This window comes from Thalia democratica, chromosome 3 (genome assembly GCF_965202585.1).
Source record: "Thalia democratica chromosome 3, ktThaDemo2.hap1.1, whole genome shotgun sequence".
In the NCBI taxonomy this organism is placed as follows: domain Eukaryota; kingdom Metazoa; phylum Chordata; class Thaliacea; order Salpida; family Salpidae; genus Thalia; species Thalia democratica.
In genome coordinates this window covers 38891912-38918451 of record NC_139167.1, presented here as the reverse complement: position 1 = coordinate 38918451, position 26540 = coordinate 38891912, and the positions used below count along the sequence as shown (strand labels likewise).

Sequence of the window (26540 nt, the reverse complement as noted above, 5' to 3'; positions counted from 1 at the left end):
TTTTTCAAAATTTGGTTTAATTTTGTTGAGTTTTAATTAAGCTACAAAATGTTTTTACTGATTTTAAAAATTCATAATAATTTTTGAGATATAGACGATCAAAGTCGGAGACTACAGTATATTTGAAGTGATTTGAAATATTTGACTGACTTAAAATAAGATTAAGTCTTTTGAAAGCATTAATAATATGTTGTCCTATAATACTGATCTACTCGAATGCTGCTTCTGAACTTATTCAGTGTTTATAGCAATTGCTTTCATTACTTTATTTCAAATACCAAAAACTATTTAAAATGTTCACAAAAACAATTAAAAACAAAAAATTAAGTTAAGTTTGAAGCACTAAATGTGCTTAAAATCTTTGCTATCTACCCAAAAATTTTATAAAATAAATTTCATCAAAAAGAAAAGTTTTTTCAGTTGCCGGCCCTTTGTAGACAGTAAAACAATGTCATGTAAATATAGACAAGAAAGTTTAACGTATTTAAAAATTTTAAAGCTAGTTGTAAGTTGATTGTGAAACAATGAACATACTAACATGAAAATTTTTATTTGTGCAAACTGTTAACATTTATGTTAATACCATATTTTTTAGATGTTGATGAAAAATACAAAGGCTTTGTTTATATTAACTAAGATATATAAATTTTCTACAAAAAAATAAAAAATTATTATTTTTATTGATTTAAGATTTAAGTAAACAACATACTTGAGGTTTTGTTTTAAGCATTATTTATTCTAATTAAATGATGTTGTTGACTTAATACACTTAATTTTTTTTTAGTTTACTTATTTTACATAATTTAATAACTTTAAATGGCTTTTCCTCAAAATATCTGGATCTTATGGTTGTTGATATTAGTGTCATTAGTAATGATAACTATCAAGTTAGAGTCTAAACCTGGTGAGAAGCTTTACACAACTAATTGGCATACAGTTTTAGCTTGCTTGTACACAGCTGATGTTATATTGTTAGTGTATATGTTTATGAGAATTCACGCAAAAAGAAAAAGAACAACGTTCAGAAATTGGTATAGAAATGCTGCATATTGCGTTTTTATAATAGAACTAACAGTGTTTAAAGTTCTTTTATGCGAGAAACTAAACAATGATACTTTTACCTTTTATCAAGTTTTCATACCTTTGTGGATATTTTTCTTTGTAACCTCTCTTCATTGTATTGGTAATTTATTGAGAGCTCACAATAAAGATATCTTTCCACACTGGATGTCATGTTGAATTATACATTCTCTGATTTGTGTAATTAATATTATCAATCATTTTTATACCTGTAAACTTTTAAACCATTTAAAAAAATAGTTTTAGATAAGTTTTCATAATTTTTGTGCATGTTTTATTATAAAAGTAATATATATTTGAATACTGTTACTATTATTAAAAGGTGATTTTACAGTTCAAATATTTTATCTTTTAATGATGATTTTTATTTATAATACTAAGTTTTATTTTTTCTTGCCTAATTATGTATTTCAAATAGAATAAATCTTAATATAATTGATATGTTACTTTGAAAATTTTACACAGATTTTACTAACAATAAATTAATTTTAAGTTATAAAATTATTGCTCGTGTCTTAAAAGTGAATAAATGAGTTTTTTGGTATAAGTAGTCTTCATATTTTTAGCATTACTGATTTGAAATTTATTTATTAAGTGTGATTTTTATTCAAGTCTGTTAACTAAAGTTTTATCATTTTCTTAAATCAGTTTAAAAATATTTTTTATGTGTTTAAACATTTCTTCACATCTCAATTTTATTAAATTTTTGCTAAATAACAATACATGTGTTTAGAATAGTACTCGTTTTTTGATTACACTGCTAATCTTAAGTTTTGTTTTTAGACATCTATATTTAAAATATTCGTAAAATTTTACTGTTTTAAAAGTAGTTTAATTTATCATGGAATCTTCACAATGTTTAAAAGATAAAATGTTAGTTTTTTTGTTTGATTGAATAATTTTTAAATATAAATTATATAAAAAAATAAACTATGTTATAGATTAAATTTTTAAGCAAATGTTTAAGATAGACTTTGTGTCCCAACTTTAGTTTATCTTGTCTTTTAAGTATGATAATAAATTACACCTGATTCCTTGTGTTGGTTATATATGACCAAGATTTGTTTTTGAAATAATAAGTTTTAAAATTTTAGTCTGCAAAAGCTTAAAGCAAACGCTTTTGAAGATCACATTGAAAAAATTCTTTCGTTTCAAAGTAAAAGGAGCAAAGATTACATACTTCTTCCTGTTGATAGGCTGGATAATGTAAAACACAACAAAGAGTGTGAGTATAAGAAAAAATCCTGTTAGTTCGTTTTAATATGTTGTATAAATTAATAAGATTAGTTGTACAATTGTTTAATAATTGTGATTCTAAATACATTGGTGCTATACAAAGTTGCCACACACTCAGGCTACTAAGGATAACTTAGGCAAGTTTGAACTTTCTTAGAAACTTATGCTGACTCAGTCTGCTAATTGTGTTATTATTTTGTCCTTTTGTGATTACTAACGTATTTAGGAAAATTAGCTTGATTACTACTTCAATTTAAAATTTTTGACTTATTAATCTATTATTTTTTCAATTTAAAATATAGTTATTGTTGCAATACGTGTTTAAATTTAATGGAGCTAACAAAAATTAGAATTAGAACTATATTTAAAGGATTTTTTGACTATTTTAGAAACTTGATCGTTTCCAAAAAACTTTCCGTGCACAGTAAAAAAAATATGCCTACTGCATCGCACACTTTAAGAAACTTTGGTATAAAATATGGGTTGAATTAAAAGTACTATTTGTTAAAATCTCAAAACTATCGTTTTTTATTGTGATTTTTTAGTGAAAAACTATTTACTATCTAGGTTGATTTTAAATTGTCAGTAAGTTAAGATAGTATTGAATTATGCAGTTTAAAAAAGAAATATTATAAAAGTCAGTTGTAAATCATGTTGTTATAATTTTATTTTTAATAAATATTTTTTTAACAAAATTTTACCATTAAACTAATAAAATTTCATTAAATTGCTTTTAAACCACAGAAAAGGTTAATTTTTAATAGATTAGTTCAATTATGATTTTTGTTTGTAATCATATTTACAATCTAATGAAAACGTTGATCCTTTATTGAAAAAAGTCTTAAATTTTATTTGTAAAAAAATTGTCTAATTATTTACTTTAGTTTGTTTAACTAATACATAGATGTTTATTTGTTCATTCTTCATTTTTTTAATTTTTAAACTTGTTATATAATAATAAATAAAAACAAAGATAAGCTGTTAGTATAAATTTAAGAAAGAAATATATAAATTGTTTATTGCAAAACTATATTAATGTTGATAATTTCACAATAAAATTAGTTTTTTGTAAAAATTTTGTTTAGATTTTGACTATTTTATAACAATTGTTTAAAAAACAGGTTTTGAAAGTTCAAAATTTAATTTCACTCGCACCAAAGCGGTCGCAACGAAACCGCCTGTAAAATCAAAAAAAGTAGTGAAAAAGAATACGAGCCATTGCTTTCCGGACGACATGTCGCTTTGCTTCAAACAGGGAAATCTCAACACGTTTGCCGCACGAGCTGTAACTTCTAACAGATTTGCTCCTTGCAATGTGTCTAACTAAACAAGCAAAAATAATGCTTTATTTAAATTTTATAAAAGTTTGTTTGAATTTTTTTATCACATAAAATTTTCAACTCTTAAAAAATATTTTGTTGTTTAGGTTGAAGGTATTAAACTATTAGTAAGAAAATAATTTCATGTTTAAAATCTCTGTAGAACTACCTTTCCAAAATGTCATGTTTTATTTTTTTCTTATGCTTAATTAAAGTTTTTAATTTAGAAAACTATAATAACTTTTAATCATATTTTAGAACTGTGAAAAAAATTCTTGTCAAAATCTTTTAGAAAATATCTATACTGTCAAATTTAATTCTTCTTTTAGGTTTTCCTACAATCAATATTTTATTTGTTTTTTTATTTATCTTTTGTTTTAATTACAGTCACTTTAACTATTTATTTTTTGTTTACTTATTCATTTTTATTTACTTACAATCATCAACAATTTTTAGTTTTCATATTTTAAAACGCAAACTGAAATTAACGTAAAGTTTCTTAGTTATTTGGTAACAAAATTTAAAATAATGATAAAACAGTTAAACGTTAATTATTTTTAAAAGATATATTTTAAAATGATAAAATGGGTTTTATAGTTATCTAAATAACTACATTGTTTTGTTTTCTATTTTTGTTTTTTAATTTCTTAATAAAAATTTTACTTAATAAAAAAAGTGAATAAGGAATGCAAGTTTATTTTTTGATGATGAAATATTATTTATATTAGTATATATGAGCTAAAATAAGTCAATTAAAAACTACTAATAACTTTTTAAACTGGAATGTTTAGTGCATATCACTATAGTTTGTTAAAACCATGGCTTAAACCAGTTTCTACATTTTGAAAATTTCACCTTATGATAGCATTAGTTTTGGCTAAATGTTTGTTAAAAAATTGCAAGTACAAGATTAAAACTTACTCAGCTTCTGTTTGTTTGGGTTAAAGTTTTATAGAAACCCAAGCTAGTTTTTGTTTTGATTTTTTAGAGTCAATTTAGTTTTGAAAAAAGGCTACTTAATTATTATTTAAGTTTTTCAACTTTTTATTAAACCAGTGTTGAACCTAAATTAACAAGAAGAAAAATAAAATATGAATAATGAAACTTGATCTAAACATTTACAAAATAAGGCTAAAACGTGCGTAAAATTTTCTATTCACCAAGTGTTCAGGTGCACAATTATTAATTTTTTGAATAACTGGTCTCAACTGTTTGAAATTTTATTAGTATTTTAGATGCTTTATGAACGATTTGGGTTATTAATCAGGTCTTATACTAAATTAAAATCCATAAAATCGAAAAATTTAATTTCAATAAAAACACATATTTTTTGTATATAGCTAGTTAAATGGGAAAGTCAGCGAAATACGTTATTGTAACACTTATAAATTTTTGTTTATCATATGGTGGCACTTATAAAAATATCTGTAAACCATTATTACTAGTTGATACTGTTCCTGTATTGTTAAACTTTATCTTGTAAACTTTGTTTTATTGATAAGTTTTTTTATAAACAGAATGGTTAGAATTGAAAAAATACTTTTCAATATACATATATAATTTTTAAAGAATATTAATTGATATGTTCAGTAGATAAAAAGTTTTTTTGTAAGGAGGCATATATAAACTATAATAGTTTACATTCAGGCTTTCCTAAAAGTTTGTAATCTGACACTTAGACAAAAAAGAGCTGAACTTCTATATATTTTGAAAAAAAACCTGGAGTTTTAAACGATTTTTACAAGTAAAATAATAAAATTTTTACGAAATATCTATGTTTTTTATTATTATTATTTATAATTTTATTTAAAAGTACACAATTTAGTAGAGTAAAACAAATTTCAGTTTATTTCAATACTTCAACACTATTTTAGAATTTTTTGTCTTAAATTTAATTTATAATAAAAACACTTGTACTTGAAAAATCCGAAAAAAAACCTTTTGCCAACCCTCTTACATTACACTAATTTTATTTGTTTTGAAAAACTGTTTTACATTTTTATAAATAGTCACTTCAATGTAAGTTATGAGTTATTCGTCTTAATGTGTACCTGTTGAACTTAGTTTAAACAGAATCGTTGTTTGTCGTGCGAACTGCTGTATTGTTCAGATACCAAAAGATATTTTAGTTGTTATTATGCTAAATTTTATATACGATGGTCGTTCTATAAATTTAATAATTTATGTATATAAAAGTATTTCTTAATTATCATTTAATTTTTTTTTAAAGCTTGTTCTAGCTGTGTTTTTTTTATATATTTTAGATATCAAACTCATCTAGTTTTTAAATTTCTTTTATGGTTTTAAGTACTAGTCTTTAATCCTTTTGTTTTAAAACTATTTAATAAGCCTACTTTAAGTACAAGTGAAACAATTAGATTTCTCAACTTTTATTTTCACCAAAAAAAAAGTTAGTAGTTTAAAAATTTGTTCAATTACAAAGTTACTTCCTATAGGGATCGTCAGCCTTAATACTACTTTACAAATAGAATTTTAAGAAGAATTATATTTAAATAGATGTACATACAAAAAATCCTGATACTTAAAAAAAAAAAGAATTTCAAGACTTTTGTGTAGTAAAAAGCGTCAAAATTACATAAGAAATGAATGCAAACTTGCTCTATTAGTTGGTAATAATTATTATAATTACATTTAAAAGTCCAGCTCAATCATTACCAATATATTCTAAAAAACACAACATTAATGTAATTTGTTTTTAATATGTATTTCAAGCTTTAAGAAACAATATATTATAAAGGTGTCAAGCTGTATATTGAACTGGCTGACAAAATTGTGTTTTATAACGATACGAAAATTGTCAGTACTGATAAGATTAATAGTTTGTATTTTTCCTGAGAAGTATACATAACAATATTGTTTATTGAACGATAAAAAAAAGCGCTCAAAAAGTTCGGTCTAAGAACCTGGTGTACAAAGGAACCTTTCGGTTATCGAGTCGTACACCACATGCTTATAAAGTTTCTTACGAGCTATTACACATAGTTTTTTTTTTCATTTAAATATATAAATCTTTATTAATAAAACAATCATTTAAACGAAAAAAAATATGAAAGAAAATAAAACTAAACGAAAATTAACTGAATTTTGTGTTTAATAATGTACTATGAATCTTGTTTAGTAACATAATAAATAAAAAATATAAATAACTTTAAATCAACTTTTAAAATTAGATAAACAACACTAATGACAAACGTGTGAATACTTGAATTAAAGGTTACAACTTCTTTAAAGAAAGTAAAATGTAATAAGCTGAAATAAAAAAAAGATTCAAAGTATTTTTTGTTAAAAAGGCAATTTTTATTTTATTTAATAATTTATCTTGAACAGTAAGAACAATTTTTCATTTGAATAGTTAAATAAAGTATTAAAATTTATTTTTTAAGAATTTTAAAGAAGTGATTTTTACAACAACTGAACTTAACTTTTGTAAAATGTGAAAATAAATAGTGTAAGATTTATGTTTATTAAAAGAAAAAAAGATAAAAAACTATAACAATTTTAACAATAATGATATTAAGAACAATAAATTTTGTTCAATTTTTAAATATTTTTTTTATTTTCTTTTTTTTCTTCAATACGTTTCCAAGTCTAAAACTGTAATAATAGAAAGCAAGCAAAATTCGCAAACATAAAAACAAAGAATTTTTTCTTTAATTTCCTCAAAAAAAAAGCTTAAGTTTGCTTGGGACAGTTATCTTAGCTTACTATTTAAATACTTGATTTTCTGCTAAAGTATAAACATCTATAACTACTTTTTTACGTTTGCATACTAAAAAAGAAAACAAATGTAAGCATAACAATAAATAAGTTTTTAAGTATTCTGAACTTAATTCAAAATAGTAATCTTAAAGAACAATCTTAAAATATAACCAGATAGAAAATGCTAAAACCTAGACTAAACCAATGTTAATGTAACCAAACAAATCAACTTTCGAAAACAAAAATATAAAAAAGATAAATAAAATTTTGGATATTAAATGACAAATTCTATTAACTCCTTAAACAAAGTAAACAGACGAGTAGGTATGATTACTAATGACTTTGAGAATCACTATTTAAAAGATAATTTTTACTTCATTCTGGAACTTTCCAAATGACTTATATTTTTTAAGCATATTGGTAGCTTAATCCATAACTTACTTCCTTGGTAGGTTAGCGATTTATGACCTACTCGCTGTTGAATCTAGGTAGGAAAAAAATTGTTTCTGAAGACTTCGTATGATAATTATGGACATTTTTTACACTTTTAAATAATTTTTAAAGTTATTTGGTAACAATTTTTTACTAAACTTAAACATAAACAGACCTAATTCATATAGATACAAACTTTAAACATCTAATATTTTTTCTAAGTTTTTTATTCTCTTACACTATCATCATACTTGTTATAATGTATGCATCTAAGTGCTCTGTTTATGAGAACATTTATTTATTTTACATTAATCGATTTTATTGATTGGTTTTTTACAGCAATCTGATTACTTAAGCAGTTTTCTAAAGTTAGTGTTTTTACTTTAAAAGCTGTTGTTCTATACCAAAATTCTGCAGTAAGTTTCTTAAGAGTCGCAATGAAAATATATTAAAACTTTTGAGGTAAAACATTGATCGTTCTTTATATAGGTAAAGAGAACATTTATATCATTTATACATTTTTTATTTGCTCTTTCCCATATCTAACATTGCTGATAAATAAAGAATTAAAAACTTTAATATAATCCTTTTTTATTTAAGAAATGTCTGGTTTTATATAATACACCCAATGTTTTTTGTAATTTTGTTTTTATAGCTTCTATGTGTTCTGTCCATTTTTAATTTCTATCTAAATTATTCCCAAATGTTTATAGCTATCTGTTTTTGCAATAAATGTTTTACCTATTTTAACATTAAGTTCTATATTTTTTCAAAAACTATTTTTTGATTGGTGTAGAATCATGCTTCTGGTTTTATTAAGGTTTAGTTTAAGTTTGTTTCCCATAAGCCAACCTAATACCTTTTTTAGTTCTGTGTTAAAAGTTTTACTGTAATTTAGGTATGTGTCTTTTGTGAATGTTTTGTATAACATTGTATCATCGCAAATTTGAGGACTTTAAGACTAGTACTATTTTGTAAGTCATTTATGTGTATAAGGAATAGCAACGGTCCTAATACTAAGCCTTGAGATACCCCAACTTCACATTATTCACTGGTTAAAATAACAAGTTTTTTCAGTGTTTTTTTAGTCAAAACTTGTAAGTTAAAGTCGAGATATATTTTTTTAAATTATATAGGGTTAAGAATACTTTTTTGTTGTAAGACCAACGTTTTACAAGAATAAAGGTAAGGCTTCAAGCAAAAGTGTTTAAAAATTTGTAGCAAATAAAATAGTGGTGTGCGACTTGATGTATTTTGAAATAAGTACGTTTAAAAATAGGAATAACGTTAATATATTTTTCAACAATAAAAATATAAACAACTTTTAAAGGTTTGTAAGTTTTTCATTTATTTTGGATGTAAAATAAGTAAATTATTTTAAAGTGTACAGTAGACTACCGCTTAAGTACGCACTTTGTTTGGTACGCACCCCGCCTTAAGTACGCACTTATCAAAAAGGCAAAATCGAGAATCTATTATCATTTCAGCATTTTAAATCGTAAGAAGTTCCCTCATATTATCACGGGAGACATATGTTGGCTTTGGTGGTGCAACTTTACCTTTATCCTTAGACTCGTTCCATAGAGTCATTTTCTGACGCTTTCCACCCATTTTTCTAAACTTCTCTAAATTTTTCTAAAATTTCTAAATTTTTTTTATTCAAAAACTTTCAGAATATCTGCAAAAGAAAGGCTAATTTTAATGTGACATAATATAAAACTAGTTAACCACAAAAACTAGTTACAAGCTTTATAAAGTCAAAATAAGCATATAAAAAGAAACAACAACAACAAAAAACTTAAGTTAAAAAAAGTGTGAGCTGCTTGGTTTTCTTTCTCTGCGAGCCCTGCTCAATTAAGGCTGCTTTGTTTAGCAAACGTTGATATTTTTCATGGGTGCTTTTTAGCTTGTGATAGAGCTCAGGAGCTATACGAAGTGATGCTTCACTAGAGAGCTAACACTCTGTTTCAACAGCTTCAGTGTATAGCTTGGTGTACCCACGAAACTGACATTTACTAGATCCTGCAGCCATCTCATCATTTTCTTCATCATGAAAGTGAATAGTACCTCTTTCTAGTTCATCAATTGCCTGTTGATTTTCAATCGCAATTGCTTCAGCATACTCTGGGCTGTTTTCGTCGTCAATTTGCACGAACTGCTAAATTAGTTGATGATTGATTTCAACTTTTATTTCGAAGAACAGGTGTACAAGGTCTTCAACATCTACCTCCTTTGCAGGACTTGAGTCATCTTCTTGATCAACAAATTGAATTTTTAGACCAGCTTTCCGAAAGCAATTTTGGATCGCTTTTGCTGTCACATTATTAATTTTGCAGATTAGAACTATTTATTAAATGTCATTTAAAATAAAAAAACTTGTTTATTTGGCTTAATTATTTGGTGGCTAGTTGTAAGAAAGAAAACAAACAACTAAACATCATATTATACTATGTCCACAAAAAGTACGCACTATCCGTGCTAAGTACACACTTTTTGGTCGGGTTCAATTTGCGTACTTAAGCGGTAGTCTACTGTACTTTAATAGAAGATCATAGTCGAGCTTTTTTTTAACATTCATTTTTTGTAGTAGAATCATTAAAAAACATTTACTGCTCTAAATTCTTAACTATTAAAAAAATTTTAAACTGTGCAAGAAACAGCCTACAAAACTAGTTTTTATTAATAATGGGCGACCAGAAAATATATTGGAATTCAACTGATTGTTTAATTCGTCCACCATTTGCTGGTTTGTTTTGTTCTAATTATTTTAAAGACTTATAGCAAAGTTATTAAATACAATAATTCTAAACTTGACTTTTACTTTTATGTTTTTTTGAAGCAACTTATATATAAAAGTTTAGCTACCGGTCATATATATGGTAAGAAGGCCATTCTGTTAAACAATTGAAGACGTTTTAAAATAGAAGACTATAATGTAAAACAACGTTTAAAAAGTAAAGGGTACATGTAAGCTATATAAATGTTGAAAATAAAGTTTAATAAATAAAATAAAACAAGGGTCAAACAGTAAATGAATTTATTTGAAAAAACAAAAAGAAGTTTAGAAAAGTTATTGTTTTATAAGGCAAATAATCTTTAGCAAACTTTTACAAATTTACAATGCATACAAAGTAAGCCGTAAAAATAAATATTAGCTTGAATTAATTTTTTGTAATTTCTTATTCAATTTTTAAGAAAACAAGAAACAGATTTTTAAAAATCTTTTGAGTATATTTCATAGAATTTTATAATAAAAACAAAGCTTGTTTTCATAGACTATGTGTTGATACTAGTTAATATGTTTTCTAAATAATAATATTAACTAGTTGTTTTGAAGATGGCAATACAGTGCTTATTCACTTATCCGGACATGTTGGGCAAGATTAAAATAACATCTAAACCCTTTTACTTATAACATTTTGTAATAAGTATCAGCAGTTTAGTATAACTGTTCAAAATATAGTTTTAATTGTTTGCTAATAAAAGATCCTAGTAAAGTAACTTCACTGGAATATAAATAAAAACAAATTATACAGTAATCTTCCTTTATTCTACCAACATATGTTTCTGTGTGTCAACGAATCAACACACTTCAACTGGGTTGTTAATAGGAAAGATAACAGTTTAGTATATAAATTTAATATGATATAAAAACTAGTATAGCATAGTTTCTGTATAATACTGTACTAGTACAAAACTACTTGAGAAAGCGTTTTTAGTAATATTTAGTTTTTTTGTTTTGTGTTTATTTCGAAGATAAGAAATCGATTATAAAAAGGAAAAACTGAATAAAATTGTTTTGAAAAATTACAATTAACTATAGATAAATTAATTGTAGATTACGAAATCAAGATTTTAATGTATATTTTACACATTTATGAGGATTTTAATATATTAAAAACAAAAAAAAATTATTATATTAGTTCTAAAGTTTTTTGGAATACAATGGTCTGTTTTAATAATAAACAATAGTTACAAAAAATGGTTGAAATACATCATTATCAACTAAAGAAAAAAAAATTGTATAAAAAAACTGTATTTATATCATTTGTGTTTTTTAAGATAGATGTTTGGTAGTCTCTGGCAATTTTATGTGAATAGTTATACTAAAGTTAAACAATGAGGGTTTATAATCTTATAAATCATTGTATCTTATAAACTAAGTTTAAAAAGTTTTTTCTTAATCTGATTTACTTACACGTTACGTTTTATAAATTTTTTTTAGTTCTTTTATTTTAAAATAAAATGCAAGTTAGAACTTGTTGTTAAGTTAATTTATATTTATAAATTTTCACTTGGTTCTTAACACTTATGCTTTATAAGTACTTTTACTGACATAAAAATGTAAGCAAGTCTAATAAGTACAGTGTAACTAATAATTATAATATTTTTTTCTTTTTGATTTTACAGACTAAGTACTAAAACAATGCAAAAAGTTGTTTTTTTGATGTTTTTACTATATGTAAAAAATGCAAAGTCCTACAATAGAATTAAAAGTACAGATATTAGAACGAGATATTCAAAGCTAACTAGTGAAATTACTCACTTAGAAAAGTCAATAAAAAGTGTATTTCAATCAACAGGTTAGTATCTTTTTTAGTAGCCAGAGCTAATACAAAATCAAAATAGTTTTACTCTATAAAAAAGTACTTTACTGTATTAAAAAAGACAAAAATACAATATGTTTTAAAAACCTATTTTTTATGTACACTTTTTCATCAGTAAACTTCGCAAGTAAGTTTTATTTGAATAAAAGTGAAAGTATTATTACCTTTAAGTTAGAAGTTAATAGTTTAAACGATTAAACTGCACAAAATTCTAAAACATTTTTATTTAAACCAAGGAAATAATGACTTACCTATGGAGTGTGAAAAAATTGCAAAAAAGTATCCAAATGCAACAAGTGGAAAATACAAGCATTACACCAATAAGCACGATAATGTGGGAAAAGAAATATTTTGCTGGTTCAACAAAGATAAAAACATAGGTAATATATAAATCTAATGACATCTAATGTTTTTTGATCTCTCTTAATTTATCTTTTTTAATAAGATAAGTTTGCATATACTAACAACCTATTTTTAGACTGGTCAACCTTAAATAACTTTTTCTCACTCACATGCGAAACAAGGATCAAATTTTACTACTTGGTACAATTTTTTTTTAAGTATTACCTTAGACGAAACAAGTAAATTAAATTGAAGTTTAGAGTTATCTTTTTGAAGATATGAAACCAAAATATTACCCATACAATTTTAATGCTAGCGAATTTAGCGGTGGAGTTTAGAAAATTTAAACACTCGAAAAAACTTAGCTAAATAGTTTACGCGACTCACATAAAAGTTTCTAAATTTTCTCATCAGGTAGGAACCAAATTTTTGTTCTAATGACTTTATAACTTTACAGTATGTCTGCAGATTTTTTGAAAAATATATTTTTTTCTTTGGATATGAACTCTCTGTATATATTTACGCACTTCCTCAACCATGATTAGTTGAGTAGCTTTATGAAAACAAGTCTAACGGTAATAGTTTTAGGTAAAACTTTTGCTTTTATACAAATTTAAAAGCTGATGTAAAAGTAAAAATGAAATAGAAGATCTCAGGCATTTAAACGAGTAAAAAAACATTTGCCTAATGTATTGAAATTGAATTGATGACAAACAAAAATGAGTAATTATTGCTTTTAAATAGTATTTAGTACCAACATGTTTGATTAAAAATCTGCTATGCTGTGCAACAGAAAATTAAAAAAACTTTAAGTATAAAGACAGCGTTTATTTTTTTGTTAAGTTAAACTAAAGTAATTTTTATATATAAACTTAAGACAATCCTAAAAACATAAAGTTTGATAACACAACAGCATTTTTAAGTTTACATTTGATTTTTTTAAATTTTATTATTAGATCTAATTTTATTAATTAGTATATGATTTTTTTGTTAAGTTATAGTTTATTATTTATCGTTCAAATTATTTTTTTTTCTAATGAACATTTTATGAAACATATATTAATCTAGTTGTTAACAAATAACTTTAAGTTTAACTAAATTTATAATGTGAAGCTATAAATAATGCTATTAGTTTTTTTTTAGTACTTAAACCAAAAAAAAATTGCTTATAACTATTTTTTCAAGTCGCTATTTTAATCATTAAATAAATTTTAATAAACAAGTGATATAAATTTACAGCAAACGAAACAGGATACAGCTGTAAAGATTTAGTCGGGTATTCAGAGGAATTTATACCAAACAAAAATGGCATCTACACAATAAAAAACCATAAAGGAGAACTGATTGATATATTTTGCTCACAAACACAATTAGTTCACTGGCCTGAAGAAGCTGTTATTATTTTAGAATATAACAAAAATAAAATTCTCAAAAATTCTTTTAAATAAATTTTTATATAAAGACAGCATTTTTTTTAAACAGAGACTAAAAAAATAGTTTTTTTAGAAATTAAATTTCCAGTAAACTTTATTTTATAACAGCTCTATCAACTTATCTAATTTTTTTATACAACTTACAAAAAAATTACATAAAACAGTTTAAAGTTTATTACAAGTACTTCAAATAGATTACTTTATCGTTTAATCAGTGTATTTTTTTTGTTAAGGAATATTTTTCAAGATAATACAAAACATCTACTTTTATAAAACTACTAAATATGTTATTACTTATATGTAATAAAAAGTGTGAAATTTCCACATGTTACCGTTTAAAGCGCATAAATTTAGTTGTAAATCGTGTTCATTTAAAAACCAAAAATTAAAGGTTATAATGAATCGTGGATACACTAACAAAACCTATACATTTGACATTTCATTTAATCGAACTTATGAAGAGTATGTAAATGGCTTTGGCATTCTAAAAGAAAATTACTGGATAGGTTGATTTGATTTAAGTTCGACAGTTTAACTAGTTACAGATAGTTCACTTTTAAATGATGAATATTTTTTTTGTACACATAACTATAAAAATAGCAAATAGTTTTTCAGTTATCATTTTTTTTACAAATTCAGTATAAAAGTTCACTTCATAGCTTAAAATTTCTAGTTTTTATTTATATAATATACTATAAATTTAATGATAATGATCTTCAAATAAGCATTAAGTAATTTGTCCAGAATGAATTGTTTTAAACTTATTTTTGTGTTTTCTTCTAACCTAGCGCAGTAAAGTTTTCAGTTTAAAAATATTTAACTTTTTTTATTTGCTGTTATATTTTTATGTATATTTATAGTTAAACTTCTAGCAAGCCTGTTCTATACTACATCTTGAATATCTTATTTGATTGTAAATTTTTATAACTTAGTTGATTTTAAAACAAAAATAATAGTTTCTGAAGATTTTTTTATAACTATATCTATAAAACTAATAAAAAAGCTTAAATAACCTAATTAACTACAACTTAATTATGTTTGGTAATATCTAGTGCTCTTTTTTGTCAACCTCATTTGATTTTCTATATATAAAGCTAAAAATTAATTTTACTTAAACTTACTACTATATTTTTCAGGTCTAGAAAAACTTTACAAACTTACATCTTCTGGCTCTTGGCAATTAACTATTCCTCTTATCTGGTACCGTGAAGCAGGTGTGATTGAGCCTAGAATACAAATATAGTGAGTTTTGTGTTATAAATGTAAATATTAATATTAAACAAGAACGTTATTTGCATACTTTATAATAAATTTTTTATAAAAACTGTTTAAATAATATGTTTTTTAACAGTGGATTTAGGTTAGGACCTGCACCGGAGTATAAACTTTACTATGACACAGTAGGTTATTATTGGGAAATGTCAAGTAAGTTTTCTATAATAACGAAAATTCTATTTTTCAAACTGCTTATGATTCAACATCACAGTTTCATGCTTAGTCGCTAAAACAAACGCAAAAATGGTCAATGAAAAAAATTTAATTTAGTCTTAAATAATTTAAAGATTAAGTTTAGAGTAGCATAAAAATTTATGCTTTAAACTGATAGTACTCTAGTTTTGATTTATTTGTGTTTATTTAATATATATAAAAAAAGTATGTGTTCTTTTAGTGTATGTTAGCAATTTTAAAGCTAAAAACAGTCAAGATAAGAAAAAAATTATATTAAAATAATTTATTTATTTAATTTAGACATTTAGTAAATTAAGTGAAATTGTTATACTACTGAAAAAGTTTTATACGACTAAAAACTTTGTTGCATGTGTCATTATCATTAATTATGGCAAAACTTTTAGACTAACTATTAAATGTAGAAACTCGATAACATAGATATATATTCTGAAAAACGTTAGTTTTTATTCAAGCTTTTAGTATTTGTAAAAAGGACCAATCATTTTAAGCTTATGTTAGACTGATGCTAACTTTAAAACAAATTAAAAAAATAATATTTTTTCGCTTATAAAAGTTTTTGAAACAAATTTATAACGTCTCAGTATTATAATCGTTTTTCCTTATGTTTAACCATTGTAATATAGATTTAAAGTATAACAACATCATAAATAAATTTATCGTAGTGAAACAAAATAGACCCAAATCGCACTGAACTAATAACAGAAATAAAAACTTCGTACAAAATCAATATTTGTAAATACTTTCGAAAATTGTATTTTAATATATTCCGAAATAGTATTAGTTGCATATTTTAAACTAAGTAAATAAAAAGGCTTAATTTTAAGTAAACAAAATGAATTTCGACTAAAAGTAGTAGTTTCCTAATACTTTTCTGCTTTATTATTTTTTTTACTAAATATTTTTTTTCTAACTTGAAATTAGTGATTATAATTAAACAAATATTGTAAGAATTATATATATTAATAGTTTTTAAATGTTTGATAGATTTTAGATATAAAACTTAGACAGTAAAAAAGAGTTTTTTCTTCTAGAATTATTAAAAAACACTTTTAAAAGTAAGTTCTAAAGGAACTTTTTGAAAAATAATTCGGCTAATACTGTCTGAAAATTAAAAATAAAATGTTTTGTGGACTTTGTCCGATTTATTTTAAACATTATTAAACTGTAATGAATTTATGGCTTAATTAAATGTATACAATTTTTTAAGCTTGTCTGCAAAAAAACTTACAATTTATTTATGAAATTAAAAGTGAATTAATGATAAAATATTTAGAATTTTACTTCAGGCTAAGGACATAGTATTGAATAAAAATCTAATATTAACCAAGTATCAAACAGCATTTTAAAATGTAATTTGAAACTATTAAAAAACAAACTAATTACTTTTAAGTGAAAGTTTTTTTTTCTTGACGCTCAAGTTTTACTATAAATTAGTTAATTTTTTATTTTGAAATATTAAAAATTTATGTATGCGAAACCCCATCAAATCACCTCGGGCAAATAAGCATAACCTTTGTTGTAAACAGTTTTTAAAACTTTTTGAAGCTCTAAATACGCTTTAATTTTGGCTTTGTTGCCAATAAGTTTAAAGTTTTTTATTTTATTACCAGTTGGTGGTCCACTATGTAAAATATATTTAAAAGTTTAATTGTATTTTTACAACTTCTAAAAAATACATAAATAGTTAACATTACCTTATGAAAAGTACTAGTAAAGTAATGTTAATAGTAATAGTGATAAATATCAAAAATATTTCTGCAAGAACTATCGGTAGTAAAACGCAGGAGAAAAATTTAAACTTTATCACTTTTCATTTTAAAACAGTCGTTTTAATTCTAAAATTTTTCTGTTTAAATTACTTATCACTTTTTTTTCAGTTTAAACTTAAAAAAAATCAAAATCTTTTATTTAGATATTCTTAAAAGCTTTAACTTAAAGCTTGATAATAAAAATAAGTACTTAAGTTCTTCCTACGATCTGCAATAAGAAAGATAGCTTTTAAACCATAAAACATATAAATAAGTTTATATCATTTTAGTATAAATATTTAAGGTTTTTAAACTAGTAGTCGAGATCTTCGTCGACCATGTTTATGAAATTTTAGAATAATTGATTTTAAACATTTTAGAACCAACTTTTTTCAGTTATTGTTTGCTTATATGTAGACCTTAAATAAAAGTTGTTTCTTAAAGCAGCATTTTTTATCAAGTTTGTTTTAAAATATTTTTTATTTTATAACCTAGTAAAACTTATTGCTCATAAATTTTTTTATACAAATATAAATTGTTATCAAGTTAATATGAATCTAAACATTTTTGAAATTAGTTGCTTACATATTCATTCGATTGATTTTATAACACCTAGTCATTGTATAGTTGAATTGTCTGAGTAAATGTACTGGAATTTAACTTCATTTTTATGTTAGAAACAAGCAATTATTGTATAAAATTATTGTATAACTAATCACCATCCATTAATTTCTAGACGAGTTACTCAGTGAATACAGAGGTGCAAGTTTTAGCACGTATGATGTGGACCAATCAGGCGCAAGCACATTCGATGTGGACCAATCAGATTCCAGTATCAAGTGTGCAGAAGCGTGGTGGTACGGAAATAAAAGTTCCAACTGTAACATCGACGCAAGCATATTTTCTTTTGATGCGAATGACATGAGAATTCACGGTAGAAAAGCAAACGAATCCACCGTGCGTCTATGGAAGTTCAACATAAATGAAAGAACTAAACAACGTATGTTTGCTTTCATACTACTATGGGCACAATTACGTAAAAATTAGGGTACAAACAGTACACAGACTATTTTTTGATTGTTAAAATTTTTTGCGGAGCTTGGACTCTTTTGATTTTAAAACAATAAGAGGCCAGTTTTATAATTTTTACTTTAAGATAATAACCTTATGAAAATTACTGTTTTTTTTTTCACTTGCTAATGTTCTATCATTAAATTTTAGCTTAACTATTGTTTGAAAGCTAAATCAAAAATAATTTATTTGAATCTTTAAATTCTATTATGTTAATGAGCTTTAAAATCTAAAATTAAAATTATTTAATCCGTCGTCCTAAATTTAACTGAAACTAGTTTTTGCTTTATAGAAATGGCAATCTTAATTGGTAGCATTTGTTATCAAAAATTTAACATCAACAAAAAGATTTTTTTTCAAATGTTTATCCAAAAACAAAACAAATTTTTATCTTTATGCTAAAATTGTGTTTATTATACTCCTATGAATTAAGTTTTAGTTTACTAATTTAATATAAAAATGAACATTATATTGTGTATAACGGTAATATAATAAATTACTTAACTAATTATTACAAAAGTAGTTAAAAAGGTAAAAAAATTATTCATATTTTTACTACTAAATCGAGCAGCTCCTGTTTTTAATCATCCATTGGAAAGGTGTGAGAACAAAACTTGCATAAATGGAAAATGCGTTTCAACACGTGGTGGCAGTTCAGAGCTGAAGAAAAAATATCCTCAAGGAATATACTGTAAATGTGACGAAGGTTACCATGGCGACAATCACTGCAGTCTCAGTAAGTTTGTAAAAAGGTGTAAAGTTTTAGATTTTACAAAAAAAATCTAAATTCTTGTTAAAAACTAGTTTTAATCAATGCTTTTAATAATTGGCTAAAGCTAAAGCCTCATCAACACAGTTTTATAATTTTGTAAAATTGGGCTATATATTATAAACACTTATAACATCAACCCTTTAAAAAATGTAAAACATAAACACATTTCAAAAATATTAAGAAAACTATAATTATTGTTTATTGAACGTCAGAAAAAATACGCTCAAAATGTTTGGCTCTAGGACATGGTGCACAAAGAACCTTTCGGTTAATGGGTTGCACATCTAAGAGTACTTGTTAACGTGTTATCCAGGACTATAGAAGAACCTTATGTTTATCGAGCAACACACCACTGTTTTTTAATCTATTTTGAGTTATCAAACAACAGATAAATGTCACGATCAGTACCCTCCCGTGTGCCAAAATGGAGGAGCTTGTGCCTTTAGAAAAAAAAGTCCCTACTATGAATGTTTGTGTCGTCCGGGATGGAATGGAAAAAATTGCGAAATCAAAAGTTTGCATTGTTTAAATCTTTTATGTAAACAATAGCAAATAAGTTCACTAAAACCTATTTTGAAGAATATTATTCTTTAAGTTTAGTTAAGAGAGTTATATTAAAACTAAATTGTTCGTATAAAGCTTCAGTTAAGTTTCACTGTTCATCAAGCTAAAACACTTTTTGTAGCTGATGGAAATGATTACACTCCAAGAAACACAACCTTTAAGTCTGATGATTACAACATGCCAGTAGTTCATGACAAAGTAAAATACAACGAATGCATCCCTGACTTATGCTCTATAAATGGTGGGAAGTGCGTTGTTGTGACAGATCGACCAACGAAATACGGAAAAGACTACAAGGGAAAAATTTGCGTTCAGACTCGAAATTCACGGCAGGGTTACCACGGCTGGTCTCATTTCACACAAGGCTAGTTAAAGACAAATCGTTTTTTATTTTTTTATATCATACTAAAAGCAAAAAAGTAAAATGACTCTTGGGCTCCTTGTCTAAGGCACTTATGTTAGGAAAATATAGTTTAAATGATTATCGCCTCACAGTGGACCAGTAACATAAAAACTTTAAAAAAATATATTTATAAAAACTGGTGGCCAGAAAGCCAAAATTCTAGCACATTTACAGCTTTAAAAAAACTTTAAAATTTCTTTTTGCATTCATGTCTGCTGGCTCTAGGTTTTTCAAAAGTCTTTATACTTGAAAACTTTAAATTTAATGTAAAATAAACCCTATAGAAAACTAAGTATTTTAATTATTTTTCCGAAAGTTTAAAAATTTGTTTTTCAATTTGTTTAAAAAACGTGATTTGTAGGTTTATAAGCATCATTGTGTTTTTTGCAAACAAAAAGGTTTGGGTACTTTCCGAATAATTTGGCCATATGCTATGCATGTGTATATGTTTAGAGACAATAGATTTATTAGTTTAAAATAAATTAATATAATTAATATAATCTTCAAAAATTCTCAATAGAATTTATGTTTTTAAATTTTTGTACGTAATTTCAGTAGTAATTTTTTTTTTCAAATTATCTTAAACATCTACTAAATTTTCACGAGCTGTTAAAGAAAATAAAATTAAAATATTTAATTTGACTCATTTTAACTACAAAATAAACCTGTTTTATTGTACAAAAAATGCATAAAATAAAAACATTCTAGAAACCTAGTGATTTAAGTCTGATAACTTTTGCCTTGTATAGCAATTTTCTTAACAATTGTAACTGATATAGTTTTTGGATACATCAAAAGAGTTAAATTTTTATATTTAAAATAATTTATTTTTAACAAAACTTCACTACATAGTCAAGCTTAACGTGATATGGGTCTTATAGAGTTTTAATTCTTAGCAAAATTCGTCTTTAAAACGAAACCAGGTTAAGTTATATTCAATAATTCCCCGTTCTAAAATCTAATCACATGTATATGTAATTCTATAAAAAACGTCAATATATAAACGATAGTTTTTTAAATAAATTTACTTCAGTGCAGATTGCAACAGTTATCACTAAATAGAACATATAAAATGATCAACAGCAATAATATAAGTATTAAAGTAAGTGAACAGTAGAATAGGTAAAAAAAATGCAATCAAATTTTTCACTAATAATGTTACTTAAAAACTTTTTGTGCATAGTTTGAGACAATTTTAAGAAAATTTCAATCAGCTCTATTTTTGAAAAAAATGGTCCCTAGCTAAAAATTTGTGCTCTAAATATCACAAAAACAAAATAGTTTTTTTTTATAATGATACAAATTTATACTTAAAAGTATAAAATAAATGTTTATTTTTGTTTATTTATTTGGTGAAGATTTTTTTTTTTTTTGTTGCATTTATAATGCTATAAAACAAGAAAAAACATACATTTAAACCAGAGCGGAAAAAAAAACAATTTTGTACACAAGTTGCATTTTTAATTAGTACCCGCATATTGTAAAAATTTTTTTTTCTTTGATGTTAAAATACTAACACACAGGTATTTAAGAAAAACTATTAAGACCTCCTTGAACTTCAAAATTTAAAAGTGTAATTATAATTAAATGTTAATAAGCTGAAAGTCACTCAATAAACAAAATTACTCTTTAATATAAATTTTTTTTTTTGTGGTACAATCCCATATATATTAATTTGATCAAAATATCTCAGGGTTGTGCTATACTGACGAGAATATTTATACAAAATGCAAAAACGGAGCAGGTTGCGGTGAAATGACGTATGGTGCAGGTTTTTACTGCATTTGCATGCCCGGCTATACTGGCTACAGTTGTGATACTAAAATTTAAAAAAATAGTAAAAGTTCTACGTATAATTCGATTTTTTAAAGATTAATCAAAATATTACAAGAAATTTTATGTGTTTACGTGTTCTTAATTTAACTTTTCTTTTAACCTAAGTCATTATCTAAAAATTTATAATTATTTTTTTGATTTATCAAAACTTTAAAAAATGTAAGTTAAACTTTAGCTTGTTAACTGAAGAATAACTAAAATTTATTCGTTTTCTAATATGCTAACTATATTTGAATTAAAATTATTTATTGTTTTAATCGTTAAACTTAAAGTTATAAAAGTAGATAATTTTTATTTTCATCCCATTACTATAGATATTTAATAAATTTGTTTTAATTTGTGAAACATTTTAATAATAATGTGTATTTATTGTTTTTTAGTTAAATAAGTTACACAGATAAACAAAGTTTAATTACGAAGTTAGTAAACTTTACTTTTTCTTCAAGTAATAATTTCAGATTATTTAAACCTTTATGACTTTGAAGTTAAAAATGTAAAAACCCGATTTTTACAAAGAACTTAGGAATTTATTATTTTTTTAGTTAGTAAGTAATCATAAAATATGATATTAAAAAAAGAGATATATATATATATGGCTGTAATCAAGCTTAAATACGATAAAGTAGACTAAATATTAAACGTTTAGTTAAAATGAACATGTGCATAAACTATTCAAAAATACAAATTTAAGCGTTTGTTAACAAAAGGTCCTACCGAAACAAGTTCACAGGAATATATAGTTACAATTTAATCTTTCCTTACCGCACTAACACATGTTTCTGTGTGTTAACCGATTAACACACTTCAACGGAGCTCTTTAAAAAATAAAACCTGTAAGAAAAGAATAGAAACTAAAGTAGGTGTATACATGTGTCCATTAAAAATAAAAATAATTGCTATAGATTTTATAGGTTAGTGTTAATAATAGATGAAATACGTAATATTAAGTCCGACTGTTGTAAAATTTTATAATATTTGTAACATCAAGTCTAAATAAATTAAAGTGAAAATACAAATAATAGCTATAAAATTCTGATCAAAATTATATATATGCTCTAGAGCTAATTAAAGTTTTTAGTGTTTCTTTTAGATAGTAACTTCATTTATACATATTCTATCTATTTGCAAGACTTAGTTTAAAAGTACTCCAAGTTTATTTTCTAACTAGTTTAAAAGTAGTAACAAGCAAACTCTTACATTTTAATAGTAAAGTAAAGATTTGATACAGCTTCTCATGCAACTCTACTAAAAATTTTTTCATAGGAAAGCTCAGACTTAAAGGATATAATCTAAAATCGAATAAGTACTTTTTACATTTATATAATATTAAAATAAAAAAGAAATGTAGTTGCTTGTTTTTAGTTAAACTTTTTATAAAATGAAGTAGTTGTTTATTATTTTGTTATAGCATTTGTTTCACAGTACAAACATAATGTAATACTTTTACTCATGTAATATTTTTCTAGATATCATAGGTATATGTGAAACAAAACTTAATACTAACAGCAACATAAATTTAATATCATTGGAAAATTACAGTCTACATTTTGTTAACTCTGAAACCAGATTTGGCGGTGTGCTTGTTTATATAAATAAATCAATTTTATATTCAATAAGAAAAGATCTTAATATAACTGGCAGTAAATATGAATCACTATGCCTTGAAATATCTGTAAGAATAAATAGTGATAGCAGTAAATACATCTTAGTAGAGCTAATATACATTCACCCTAAAAATCCATCGAAGAATTTAGTAAAAAAAATCTGAACTTTTTATAGAAAACATAACTAGTTATAAGGATATATGTACTTTTTAGAGACATAAATATAAAATCTTTAAATGACAAAGTTAACTTAGTGAAAAATTATTTAAACCATATCCAAGTGCTTGGCTTAACATATCTTATCACAGCATCCACTAGGGTGAGTAGCATGGGAGGTACATTGATTGATAATTTTTATTGTTTAAGTCCTAAAAAGTTATTAGTTGTTATATATTATTATCCAATATATCAGACCACTTTCCACTCTATATTAAACTGAAAAATTGCAATTTAGTTATAAATAACACAAAGAATAAGACTAAATATATTAAAGACTTTTCAAGAACTAACACTAATAAACTTTTAACTGATGCTACTCAAGTTTTCAACAAACACAAAATAGATAAAACTATTAAATCTAGAAATTCCTTAAATGCCAAATTTAATTACTTAACAGACCAAACTAAAGAGATTACCGACTAAAATGTTCCCACTAAAAAATTTTCCAAAGCTAAATTAAAACTAAAGTCTAAACCAGGGTTTCCCAAAGTGGGCGATATCGCCCCCCTGGGGGCGATTTTAGAAATTCGGGGGGCGATAATTAGTAAGGGGGCGAAAGGGTGGGCGATAACTAGTAAGGGGGCGAAAAGGGGGCGATTTTAAAATTTTGGGCTGTCATTAGATTTTTACTTTTTTTCTTGCTATTTTACTAATTTTAGCTTGCTATTAATTATTTGACCCTGAGGTAAAACTTAAACAAAAAAGATAATTTTATTTATGTAAAAAATAGAAAAAAAATCAAGTGTTTATGACTCCTACTTTCAAATAAATACTATATTTTCATTCATATATTTTCTTATTTAAAAATTACATAGATCATAGACGATTGGAATCCCTCTCACTATTTTATAACCTGACAGATATGTTATTTGGAATCATAAATGGTAAAAATTTATGTTATTTATTTTTAACTATAACCTCATGATATTTCCAGTTTTTTTGAAAAGTCACTAAGTTAGACTAAGAAATAAAACTATACAGGGTTGTCAATTTACCTAGAAACCTGGAATTTGACAATTTAGCCAAAAACAAACTGGAAAAAATCTGGAATTTTTAACAATTTTAACATATTAAGTAGTAAAATTTAGATTTGACACAAAAAAGCTATAATATAGATAAAAATATGGATTCCTTCGAGGCAGATACTTTTGAAGTAAACGACTAACAGGAAACCTTCTCAGACTTACAAACTGACCTTGAACTTAAAGTAAATTCTTCCAAAAAACGATATGAAAGCTTTTGGACTCAGCAAAAACTAAGGCAAAAGTATCCAATCATTTGAGAGAAATTTAGATTGTTGTTTATAGCTTTTCCTGCTAGCTATATTGTGGAGAAAGCTCTCAGTTCAGTTATCAACACCTTGAGCAAAAGATCTTATCTAGATATTTATAAAGGAGGTGACTTAAGGCTCTATTTTACTGATTAAGAATCAGATTAGAAAAACTTGCAAGCAGTCATGAACCTCATCCTTCACATTATATATACTTTAGTAGCAGACTTTATTTTATGAGAGTTTTTTAATTTTGTTTGATCTTTTAAAATATTTCTTATTTAACCTGGTTTGTATTGTATTTAAGTAGTCTTTTTATAATAAAAACTGTATTAAGCTATTTATTCTAAAACAGGTTTGCATAATGCCTAATAAATATTAATTACGGTAAACTTTCTCTTGAGTTCGAACTTTTTACCCAAAAAAAATTGCAAATTTATATTTTCTTAAATTTAGCTAAAGTAAATCCTATTACTAACTAAATATTAATAAAACAAATTATATATAATATCTAATTGCTTATATAGATCTTTTTTTTTAATTAAAGTTTGTTTTATGTTTTAGTGGATTTCATTTTTTTTTTTACATTATTACATATAACACATTGAAATTTGTCATTTTGTAAAAAAAATGTGGTAATAATTTTTTGAGTTTGCACTTTTTGATTTTTTTTAAAGTCCGAACTCAAGCGGAAGTCTACTATATTTATTAAATGGTTTATGTTTTAAAGTTGTTAATAGTTTTATTTTGACCTGGTTAATTTTGTAGTTCATATTCGTCGTTTTACATTACACAAAAATTTTTTATGGCATAGTGATTAAAATATTTGTTTGAAGACCTTTATTTGACAGGTTTTTGTTATTACTTGTTTAATCTGTATATAACTTATATCAATATATAACTATTATCTGATTGTAAAATTTTGATAACCATTAAAGTTTTTATTTCTAAAAATTATTTTTTGGTTTTAAAAGAGTATAAATTTGAGGCCTCTATTTGAAATGACTTCTACGTTTTCATTTAAAAGTTTCTTAAACTCAATTTTATTTTTTAACTTGATTTACTATTATTAAATTTTTTTTATCATATAAGGAGTTTTAAACTGTTAATACAACTATTTTTTGTTTTATCTTAATTCAATATATATTAGCAATTAGAATATACTTAGTTTATTTAAATATTTCAACACTAGCTTTTAGTTTTTCACTATTTTCCTCTGTTAACCTATCATAGGCTAATAGCTAGAAAAAAAAACTTTTTAAACAGAATAAAATTAGCCATCAAAAAGACTGCTACAATTACAAAATAAAATTTTAACCTAGTTAAAAGTTTTTTTTAATTGACCACTTTCTGTTCACAGAATTAACTGTCAAACATTGGATTTTTTTTGAATTTAAATAAAGAAAAAAAAAGA

General features: G+C 24.4%; 1 protein-coding gene across 1 annotated transcript; it reads left to right on the top strand.

Annotated features, from left to right (window-relative positions):
• The first annotated feature begins 1861 nt into the window (after positions 1 to 1861).
• Positions 1862 to 3939, top strand: LOC145831996 (uncharacterized). The gene is made up of 3 exons (XM_082939353.1): positions 1862 to 1953; positions 2175 to 2326; positions 3438 to 3939. The coding sequence occupies exons 1-3, from the start codon at positions 1922 to 1924 to the stop codon at positions 3641 to 3643; spliced, it is 390 nt and encodes a 129-aa protein (XP_082795479.1). The 5' UTR covers positions 1862 to 1921; the 3' UTR covers positions 3644 to 3939.
• The last annotated feature ends 22601 nt before the right edge of the window (positions 3940 to 26540 follow it).

Coding starts and splice junctions, on each gene's coding strand:
- LOC145831996 (XM_082939353.1), top strand. CDS start 1,922: ATGGAATCTTCACAATGTTTAAAAGATAAAAT. Junction 1,954..2,174: donor CAATGTTTAAAAGATAAAAT/GTTAGTTTTTTT, acceptor TTAAAATTTTAG/TCTGCAAAAGCTTAAAGCAA. Junction 2,327..3,437: donor TGAGTATAAGAAAAAATCCT/GTTAGTTCGTTT, acceptor TTTAAAAAACAG/GTTTTGAAAGTTCAAAATTT.